Source organism: Egretta garzetta, unplaced genomic scaffold (genome assembly GCF_000687185.1).
Source record: "Egretta garzetta isolate BGI_Z169 unplaced genomic scaffold, ASM68718v1 scaffold117, whole genome shotgun sequence".
Lineage (NCBI taxonomy): Eukaryota > Metazoa > Chordata > Aves > Pelecaniformes > Ardeidae > Egretta > Egretta garzetta.
The window spans coordinates 3722148-3733301 of record NW_009260479.1 but is presented as its reverse complement, the minus strand read 5'-3'; the positions used below and the strand labels follow the sequence as shown (position 1 = coordinate 3733301).

General features: G+C 47.2%; 1 protein-coding gene across 1 annotated transcript in view; it reads left to right on the top strand.

The window, feature by feature from the left end:
- Window positions 1-10963: 10963 nt before the first annotated feature.
- The window catches only part of CRYGN (crystallin gamma N), an 8355-nt gene continuing 8164 nt past the window's right edge, over window positions 10964-11154 (top strand). Inside the window, exon 1 of the mRNA XM_009644079.1 lies at window positions 10964-10984. Within this exon, the coding sequence (XP_009642374.1) occupies window positions 10964-10984 (21 nt within the window). The remainder of the gene's footprint in view (window positions 10985-11154) is intronic.

Here is an 11154-nt window from a genome sequence, read left to right as displayed (position 1 = left end):
TCTTTCTTTCTTTCCACAGGCATCGGCAGAATCATCTGTCGTCTTCGGCTCGGCCGGAATTTTTTTTTTTTTTTTTTTTTTTTTTTTTTTCCCTTCTTCTGTTAACCTGAAAGATAAACAGTTGGTTTGGAGCCTTTCCCTTCAGATTATGTTAAACTCTGACTCCTGTGCAAATGGCTTCACTTCCATTTTCAAATTTTAAGCAATCATATTTTCAATTTATATATTGTATTTCTTAATATTATGACCAAGAATTTTACTGGCATTAATTTTTCAGTGTAGTTTGTTGGTTAGAATAATCATCAAAATGATGCATATTGTTACACTACTATTAACTAGGCTTGGATATCAGTGTTTCTTTGTGTTAAATGTATACTTGTAAATAAAATAGCTGCAAACCTTAAATGTTCTGTTTATAATTTTTTTGTTGATTATTCCATATCAACTTTTTTTTTTTTGTGAAAAATGTTCACCTGCTGCCTTAAGAGGAGGTGTGAGATCCTTGGAGCCCATGGATTGTTTGACTGTCGCTTGGGAAGTTGGTTGTGAGCGATCCCAACCATTTTTCCTACTAGAACTCCAGGCTGGCCGAGTAGCTCAGCTGTGCTGTGTGCCCGTTCGTGGGAAGGAGGCACCAGTGACACCTTTGATTTGGAAGGGAAGGCTTGGGGGTTCAGTCAGACAACCAGCACTGTATTTTTCCTCTGTAACTAAGAGTTATGGAGTAAAGGGAATGCAGATCTGTCCCACGTAATGGGCCGGTATACACCTGCGCTATAGACTGTTCATGTGGACCTTGTAACTGGGAACGCTTCGGGATGGAGTGGATTTATTCAGGTCACGAGCACAGACTTGCTAAGAAAAGAAAAATGTCATGTAAAATAAACTGCACGTCCCGAACAAACTGCTGTGGATTGTTTATCATGCGTGTCCGTACTTCTGCACCTGGACAGCACGGGCAGAGGTGAGTGGGCTCCTGGCACTTGGCCGTTCCTGGGGCAGCTCTGGCAGCTCCCCCTAACCTGCTGCAAGTTTTTGGTTGGCTTTTGGACTAGGGGCTTGACAGGCCTTAATCTCTTTTAAGTCTGGAAACAAACTATTTCAACTGTGTATTTAAAAAAAAAAGCATGCAGTTGACCTACTTTATATTTAAAAATGAAACAAACTCCAAAACAACAACAAAAACTGAGGCTGATATGGGGAACAGTTAATTAAATGAAGTGTTTCTCATGTGTTTTTGTCCGTTTGAAAACTTTCTTTCCGGCAGGAGTAAAATGGAAGGGAAGCTTGCAATGTTTTTGCAACCAGAATTAGCTTTTGCATTTCGGTCTGTGCTAAAAGCTACTCATTCGGTATATCTCATCTCTTCATTTCTTGTACATACAGTTCCCTCGTATTATATAGAAGACTGTCTAAACACCTCAGTTAACAGTGTGCGTAGAAAAACTTAATCTTCTCTTTGGTTACCATGAGATTAACTAGCTTCTTGGCAAAAGGAAAAAAAAAAAATCAAAAGTTGCTTTCTTTCCTTCATTTAGGATATTTCCCAAAGTTTCTGAAAGCTGGTTTATTACCTGAATTTTGATGCCTTGTGCCAAATACAGCTTCTGTAGCTGGATGACGGTCACAAGCGATAGATCACTGAAGCTTAGCAAAGTCAGAGTCCTCATTCTGGGAAACCAGCACACGCTTTCCTTTCAGAACCAGGCTGATCTGGGGCTGTGCAAGAGGTTTCCTTCACAAGAACCTGCAACGCTGGAACGAGGGTAGTTTGGCTGGTGTTGAAGTTGCTGAGGATTCAGAAAACTATCTTCTGTGGAACTTGGGGCAATACCCGTCTGTTTGGTAGTACCCTGCGTTGCCTAATCATCAGGTGGTAGATGACTTGGTGCATGGCTGGAGTCTTTGGCGTTGCATCATGGGCACAATCTTGTGGTCTACATCAAAAGGTAGAAGCTGTGGAATACCAGAAATCTCAAAGACCACACTTACTCAATTTTTTTTGTAAAAGGGTGGCTGCATGTGTACTGGGGTTCAATGTGAAGCCTGAAATAGCTGCTGCTGAATCGGTGCTTGAAGTGAGCCAGCTGGTAAAGCTTTACAGGGGATGGATGAGGAAATGTGCAACTTGATAGTCCTGGGATATTCAAGGCCCTTGCCTTCCAGGGGTGAGGCTTTTCAGGAGGGCTTAAAGGCAAGTGCAGGTTCTCTGGATGATTTGCAGTGGGAACTTCCAAGACTTCATGTACCTGGCACTGAGAAGCTTGTACTGCTCTTGCGTATTCTGTAATAGCTGAAGAATTGAATTCACCACCATATGTTGTTCCCTTTCTCCTGTTGCTGGCTCATTCAGTAAGAAATTATGCGACTCACCCAAGGCTTTCTCTGCTAATAAGATCTAAAGACCAGCCATGTGCAATGGTCTTGCCGTTTTAATGAAATGTGTGGTCAAGTGTGATCAGAGAACTACTTGTCCTTTGCTGTACAGAGATTTCTGTTGGCTTCTCAGGATGGTGCCTTCCAGCCTCTAACAGAGGCCGGGGCAGCCTCATGCTTCCTTATACCGACTTAAGAGCTGGCATGGGTTAGGTTCTTCACTGTGAGAGCCCTAAAACGGGGTGGTGGGCAATCTCAGAAGCCCTGTGTTCTGTACAGAAGCGAGAAACCAGTATCTAGCAAACTGCTGCTTGCCTAGAAATGATGAATTTATATAGCCTTGTCTGGCAGCTGCCCTGATCCTTCGGAGGCTTCTGGAGGATTATGGCAAGTGGTGCATGGATTAAAAGGCAAGTCACAAAGGAAATAAGTTCCCTGGCCCAGGCTAGAAAAAGTTTGATGCACATGGAATGGGGCCCAGCCTTATTTTTAAGGGGTGATCACTGGCAAATGTGAAAGTGCAAAGATCCTGTTCAGGAAATGAGCAAAATCTAACTACCATAAGTCAAGTTAAATTCCCATTGACTTGCATGGATTTAAAACCTGCTGGTTCTGGAAGTGATTCCTGCCTTGCTTGTGCTCCTGTCCAGCTCCCTGCTTCGCTGCATGAGTACCGAGAAACCTCTCGGTGGCCTGAGCCTGAGAGACTGAGCTGCCCATCTCCCAGCCTGCCACACATGGAAGTGCTGAGGGCAAGAAAAGCGGTGGGGCAGACACAGTTCAGCAAGGCGAGGATGGACCGCAGGCAGAGTGGGTATGTGATCCTTCTTTTTCCTGCTGTTCTTGTTTGCAGATGACACCAAACTGGGTGGGAGTGTCGATCTGCTCGAGGGGAGGAGGGCTCTGCAGAGGGACCTGGACAGGCTGGATCCATGGGCCAAGGCCAACTGAATGAGGTTCAATAAGGCCAAGTGCTGGGTCCTGCACTTGGGTCACAACAACCCCATGCAACACTACAGGTGTGGGGAAGAGTGGCTGGAAAGCTGCCTGGTGGAGAAGGACCTGGGGGTGTTGGTTGACAGCTGGCTGAGTATGAGCCAGCAGTGTGCCCAGGTGGCCAAGAAGGCCAATGGCATCCTGGCTTGTATCAGGAATAGCGTGGCCAGCAAGACCAGGGAAGTGATTGTGGCCCTGTACAGCACTGGTGGGGCTGCACCTCGAATACTGTGTTCAGTTTTGGGCCCCTCACTCCAAGAAGGATATTGAGGTGCTGGAGCTTGTCCAGAGATGGGCAACAAAGCTGGTGAGGGGTCTGGAGCCCAAGGCTGATGAGGAGTGGCTGAGAGCACTGGGGTTGTTTAGCCCGGAGAAGAGGAGGCTGAGGGGAGATCTTATTGCCTTCTACAACTGCCTGACAGGAGGTTGTAGCCAGGTGGGCATTGGTCTCTTCTCCCAGGTAGCGGGCGATAGGGGAGGTTTAGGTTGGACATCAGGAAAAATTTCACTGAAAGGGCTGTCAAGCACTGGAAGGGGCTGCCCAGGGAAGTGGTTGAGTCCCCATCCCTGGAGATACTTAAAAGCTGGGTAGATGTGGTGCTTAGGGACATGGTTTAGTGGTGGGATGGCAGTGCTAGGTTAACAGTTGGACTTGATGACCTTAAAGGTCTTTTTCAACCTAAACGATTCTATGATTGTTTATGTTGATAAGTTTATCCTGATTAACTCCACAGCAGGGGAGGTTTGGGGGAAGTCTGCTTTGGGTCTGTGGAGTCTTCTGCCTAACGCTTCTTCCCAGCTTCTGTCAAGGGCTGGTGAAGGAAAAAGCTGGAAACGTGTTTTTACTGCTCCCTTGTATCTGCAGTAGCTGTGTTATAGTATCTGGTCCAGGCTGCCTTATGTTGTTCCTCAACCAAGGGCAGAGGAGTGTGGGCTGAAATTGGACTTTGCTGAGGAAGTTCTGGCAGCACTGGAGGCAATGGCGAAGGCCTCAGGCTTTTCTTTTTCTAGTTTCTTTGAACAGAGAAGTTCTATGTCCAAACTTGCACCCTGGAAGTGATCAAGGACAACTTGTGCAGTTACCCTTGTTTCTGGCATGGGTGAGCATAAAACATGCTGCCAGGTCTATCCCAGCTTGCAGTAGTTTCCTTTGAAGTGCAGCAGCCCAAAATGAGAAGGGTAGCCCATGTCATGGTGCGTATATTTGCATTTTCACCTGTAAAAAAAAATTAAAAATGCAGTCTTAGGCCTTTGTTGCTAAAGAGTTTGTGCTGATGGTCTGTGCCGATGCCACGGGCTGCTGTGCAGGGCCGTACAAGCGCGGTGCAGGTGGTGATGATGCGCCCATCCTTGTTGGCTTTATCCTGCTAATTGGCACTGCTGTGTCAATATGCCTCTCGAGAAGAAGTCAACAGGTTCTAATTAGTCCTTATGTAATCGGTACCACTCATCTTCAGAGCATTTTGCTAATACTGACTAATCTTTATAACCTCATCTAATACGGTCAAAATTGCTCCCCTTTGACAGCTGCGGAGGGGGAGTGAGAACCTTTGCACAGATGCCTTCAACTCGTTATGGGCACGGCAGAAACGTGGCTAAACTAGGTCTGGGGGGGTGGTGGGTGTCCTCAGCATCCAGCTTTTTCTTAGGTGTCCTTAGGTTTCCCTACTAGAACCTTTACCTTTTGAAATAAGTTGAAAATTGGAAGGATTTCACCCAAAACACCAGGCTTTCTGTTGTTTTCCCAAATCCAAGCCCTATCTCAGATGCTTGCTGTGTGATGAGCTGCACTAATAACTGATCCCTGGGCAGAATATTACTGAAAACAAGCTTTTGCAGATTTTTTTTCAATATCCATCTCTGTAATGCTGCTAATAAATATTTGGCTAAACCTGACCAGCAGGTCCCAACTCCAAGCTGAGGAGCTATTTTTTCCTAGCAGGAACCTGGCCAGATCTGAACCGTCATTCTGTGGCAGGCTTTGCTCAGGCATGAGGAGGTATTTTTGGAGCCTGTATGCCACATGGGGTGACACGAGGTGTTGTGTGGCACAGGATGGGTGGTGGTCAGGGTATGGGATGGCCACCCTTGGTAGAGGTACTGCAGAGACTCTATGTCTTCATGCATCCACGATGAAGACAGTGAGTTGAACCCAAAACCATCACCTAGCAGCTGGTTCCCATTTCCAGCAATGATGATGTATTCTGCCAGTGAGAGTGTGGGTTGGAAGATCCTTTCTCTGCTTGGATGGTCTGCAGAGATGTTCTGCACTTCGGGTAACCCGCCTCCCAGCAGCTCTGTGAGGCAGCACGTGGCGTGCCCAGGCACTGGGAATGGGTTAATCACCAGCAGAAATTAGTGCTTTGGCAACTGGCATGAGGTGGGCTAGGTCTTAAGTGAGCAACGTGTATTTAATACTGAAGCTCTGCCTTGAGTCATAAGGATGGAGTCTCACTCTGAGGTCTGTTGCTGCTCTGAAGTGGCCCACAAGATGTGCTCATCCTTTTCAGCAGCGAGCCAAAAAATTTTCTGTGGGAAAGAGCTAGACCCATGGTTGTTCCATATCTAATGAACTAGAATTATCTTGTACTGATGTATGTGAAGTGATCTGTGAGCCTTTCAAAGCCAGATGGCATTCTGAAAGCCCTGAGGTATGGATGTTTCCTGTGCCGGGTCTTACCCTTTGTTGCAGATACTAAAAGCTCCTCCAGAAGCTGAAGTGTGGCCCTTTTGGAGGATGCAGTGCAGCTCTTAATGGTTGGACCCGATGATCTTAAAGGTCTTTTCCAACCTAAATGGTTCTATGATTCTTTGGCTGTTGCTCACTTAATTATTGTTTGTGTGGGGTTGTACTGGCTGTAGTAGGTACCTCTGAGCAGAATGCTAATCCTGCTCAGCCTCTGCTAAGAAATATTCCTGTTAGCATTAGCGAGGTCACTCCCAAAGATTCACCGCCAGGAGTCACGCCCTGCTCTCTTGAAATCTCTGTCAGAGAAGGAGCAAGTTTGGCATCTTCCTACCTTAAGTCGGGTTGTTTGGCAGCATCCTTCTGCCAGCACCACCTAACGCTGTGGGTTATTGCGAGGTGTGTGGCTGGGCCGGACACATGCAATGGCCAGTGTCTGCTGAGCTACATGGAAAAATCAACCCCATAAATGCTATGTAACATGCCATGGAAAGAGGTGGTGGCATGTCATGGCTGCGTTTTGAAGACCACCAGGCCTAGGCTTATTTATGCCATGGGTGGTGGTCAGGGTATGGGATGGCCACCCTTGGTAGAGGTACTGCAGAGACTCTATGTCTTCATGCATCCACGATGAAGACAGTGAGTTGAACCCAAAACCATCACCTAGCAGCTGGTTCCCATTTCCAGCAATGATGATGTATTCTGCCAGTGAGAGTGTGGGTTGGAAGATCCTTTCTCTGCTTGGATGGTCTGCAGAGATGTTCTGCACTTCGGGTAACCCGCCTCCCAGCAGCTCTGTGAGGCAGCACGTGGCGTGCCCAGGCACTGGGAATGGGTTAATCACCAGCAGAAATTAGTGCTTTGGCAACTGGCATGAGGTGGGCTAGGTCTTAAGTGAGCAACGTGTATTTAATACTGAAGCTCTGCCTTGAGTCATAAGGATGGAGTCTCACTCTGAGGTCTGTTGCTGCTCTGAAGTGGCCCACAAGATGTGCTCATCCTTTTCAGCAGCGAGCCAAAAAATTTTCTGTGGGAAAGAGCTAGACCCATGGTTGTTCCATATCTAATGAACTAGAATTATCTTGTACTGATGTATGTGAAGTGATCTGTGAGCCTTTCAAAGCCAGATGGCATTCTGAAAGCCCTGAGGTATGGATGTTTCCTGTGCCGGGTCTTACCCTTTGTTGCAGATACTAAAAGCTCCTCCAGAAGCTGAAGTGTGGCCCTTTCGGAGGATGCAGTGCAGCTCTTAATGGTTGGACCCGATGATCTTAAAGGTCTTTTCCAACCTAAATGATTCTATGATTCTTTGGCTGTTGCTCACTTAATTATTATTTGTGTGGGGTTGTACTGGCTGTAGTAGGTACCTCTGAGCAGAATGCTAATCCTGCTCAGCCTCTGCTAAGAAATATTCCTGTTAGCATTAGCGAGGTCACTCCCAAAGATTCACCGCCAGGAGTCACGCCCTGCTCTCTTGAAATCTCTGTCAGAGAAGGAGCAAGTTTGGCATCTTCCTACCTTAAGTCGGGTTGTTTGGCAGCATCCTTCTGCCAGCACCACCTAACGCTGTGGGTTATTGCGAGGTGTGTGGCTGGGCCGGACACATGCAATGGCCAGTGTCTGCTGAGCTACATGGAAAAATCAACCCCATAAATGCTATGTAACATGCCATGGAAAGAGGTGGTGGCATGTCATGGCTGCGTTTTGAAGACCACCAGGCCTAGGCTTATTTATGCCGACGTAACCTTGTTCACACCCCCTTAGCATGTAACGGAAATCACTTTGTAAGAAGACAAGAGCTGTGCCTGGATCCTGTGTGTAGGTGGGATGTGGGGAGGAGAGCGGTGTGGTGGCCAGGAGCTACCGTGTTTATACCAGGCAGGATGGTTCTGCCCTGGATGGTTGAGTTCTGGTTTCTAGCATGGCTGGGTCTATCTCTGTGACCAGTGTTGGCACTGACAGTGTTCTGTGGCATTGAGTCCTTCCCAGCCCGGTTTTGTTGGGGACGTTACTGCAGGGTTATGATGGACTTGAAATCAACCTTGGCCATCTCGCATAGTTGAGGTGTTCGGTTTTCTCAGCCTCCTGGTTCTGGCCTGAACTCAGAGCAAATAATCTCTGACCAGCTCTCTCCTTGGCCTCATGGCAGCAAAGGCAGGCAGGGACAGCGCAGCCCTGAGCTAGCTCTACAGACATCAAGCCTGAGTTCTCCTCCTAAACCAAGGTGCACAAAAAATATCTCAGACTTTTGGGTTTTGTATGTTAAAGCCTAATGCTCAAACTTGTACGTTCGTGTCTCCAATGCTTCATCCTTTATACAGCTGCAGCGGAGGGGGGCTGCCCACGATCCTGTTAGTTTGTGGCACCATGGTCAGATGCAATCCTGCACGTGGGCATGAGCAGGAGGCAAGGTCTGCTTCAGCATCACGTGCCTGAAAGGCTGCTAGTGGCCACAGGCTCCTCAGGCTGCTCTTTTTATCTCCTCCGTGGGCAGCCATTCCATCCTTTTCAAGGAATGAAGTTGGGTTTGTTTTTTTTTTTCCCCAGGGATTAGTTTGCAGTTCCTGAGTGTTCTTTTTTTTTTTTCCACCATTCTCCTTTTTTCTAGACATGGGCCCTTGGCTGTTTCATATCTTTAACATGGTTTCTCAAAGAAATGAGAATAAAGTTGTCACACCCTCTTTCCATCTCTCCTAAAATAGCTTTTGAACCTGATGGACAACTAACAAATCTAACAGCCGGCAGAAGTCTCAGATACTTCAAGTTCCTGCAGATCTAATTAAGGCTCGCACCTCAAGAGAAACAGGAAAATCCCATCATGAGACAGAGCCGGAGGAAACCAGGCTTTTGTGGTTCCATAAAAACCTTCTCCTGTGGTAATATTTGCTTTCCTGGGTACTTTAATTTACTAGGTACTTTAGTTTGCCATGGATGTTGTGGGTCTTGCTCTCCAGGCACCAAAGAGCTCATGGCCAATGTGAAGAGCATGTGGACCATTACCATCCCAGTGGTTGGGAGTGTTGGGTCCCAACACCGATGATGGTGCTGCCTCGTCACTCCCAGGCTGTGAGGAAGGGCTGGTTTTGGGGGTGCCCCCTGCTCTGGCTGCTGCTCTTCCAAGTGGGACTTTCCATGTGCTGTTACTTTTCTCACACCATCTGGTGACTAATTGAGCACCTAGAAAGTAACACTGGCATTTCAGTGAGGGTTTGGGTAGGTTCTTTTTAATTAGATGAGGCTTTTCTTCGTTTTTTCCTGCCTTCCATCGAATATGTAAATGCAAACAGCATTTCTGCAATGCCGGGGCAGGTTTACCTGTGTCAGCTGAAGGATACGTTTCTTCTCCAAACGCAATGTGCCACCTCCCTCCTTCCTCCTCTGGTGCATCCCAGTCAACACAACGTCTTCCAACTCAGCCTACGTGTGCGTGCACACGCACTTATTTACTTTTACATCTTAATTGAAAGGGTGGTGTACATTTAAGCCTTAATAATTACAACCTTTCTTCCCAAACGGTCTTTAATCTTGAAACGAAGCAGTGAGCAAAGGCGGCAGAGTGGGGTTGCCGAGCAAGGCTGCTTGCACAGGTGCGGATGGGAGCAGTCTGCCAAGAAATGAGTTTTTAGGGTTTGGATTCAAAGCATATGCCTGATGGTCCAGGGAGCGGAGTGTCGGCAGCGGGGCGGGAGGCAACGGTGGCCCCGTGGGTGATGAAGAGGAGGATTTGATGAGTAGGACCTGGGTGTGAAGTCTCTTGCAAAGCTGTTAAATAGCATAAAAGAAAACTTGCCTTTTAACATGGTGCCCTGGTACATCTCTGCGCACTGGTCCGTGGGCCACCCCCATGCGTTTGCCTTTACCTCTTCTTAGCCTGACTTACTAATATGAACTGTCAGGGTTGATGGGTTGGGGCTTTCCCTTGCTATTTGTCCTGAGAATGAGACAGTTAAAGTCTGTGGATGCTCTTGTAACACAAAAGAGGGGAATATGAAGCAGCTTTTCCTTACACTGGCATTTGAGATAAGACTCTGAATCCGTAATTGCACCTATATGGTCAGTATTACTTCATGGTCAATGGTATGGTTTAAAAATCCCTCTAATCCTGAACTTATATCTGTGTCTTGGTCCTTCAGTGCTGAAAGATCAGAACATTCATAAAAATGACACTCGTGAATCACATCGGTGGGTTTGCAAGCCTTTGCGCTTCAGAGGGGATTAGGTCGTTGGCTTTCAGAGATGCCACTTAGAGGTTTGAAGGTTGAACGAGAAACCATTGCTTTGATAGATGGAGCACAATGTGTTATTGGTGAGGAGTCTTCCAAGGCCGCTTGCTTTTGGCTGCCACACTGCAACAGGTGAGATGAAGCTGGGAAAAACCAGTAAAAAGAAGCAAACCTAACATAGAGAAACTATGCACCATGCTTAGAGCTGCTGCTGGTTCCTTATTTACTTCTTGTCTGTTCTATAAAAAAAAAAAAAAAAGGAGAAAGAAGGAAAATAGAAATAAAAGGAAAAAAGAGGAGAAGGAAAAAAGGGATGAAAAAAAGGGAAATAAGGGAAAAGAAAGGGAAAAAAGGCGGGGGGGGGGGGAAGCTGTCCTTCAAAAAGGAGCAGTAAATGTGCACCACTAATCAACCAAAGCTCTGCCAAGCAAATCTTTTGTCAGATTGTCTGCCCAAAATCAAAACCCCGGACTCAGCAGGCCCCGTTACCGGCGGTTCTGCCTACGAAGCAGGAAAGCGAAAAGCCCCCGGTTCCCACTGCTTTGTTAAAAAGCCCTCGCGACACCAGCCCCAGCTCTCCCCCCCCACACCCTGGCTGCTATATAGCGGGGTGTCCAATGTTCCTGTCCATCGCGGTTTTGGTTTGGCTCCCGCTTTTGGTCTTGGATAGCAGCCAGCAGAAATGTCTCAATACTCAGGAAAAGTAAGTAATGACCCAACTGCTTCCCTTTCAGCCTGGAGCCGGAAAGCCCGAGCATCCTCGGGCTGGAGGAGTAGGTTAGGATGATATCCCGGAGGATGCGACGTGAGTGATGATACCGGGAGTAAATTTGGTAGCAGGGATGGGGAGGGTACGGCAGAAGGAGCCGCATT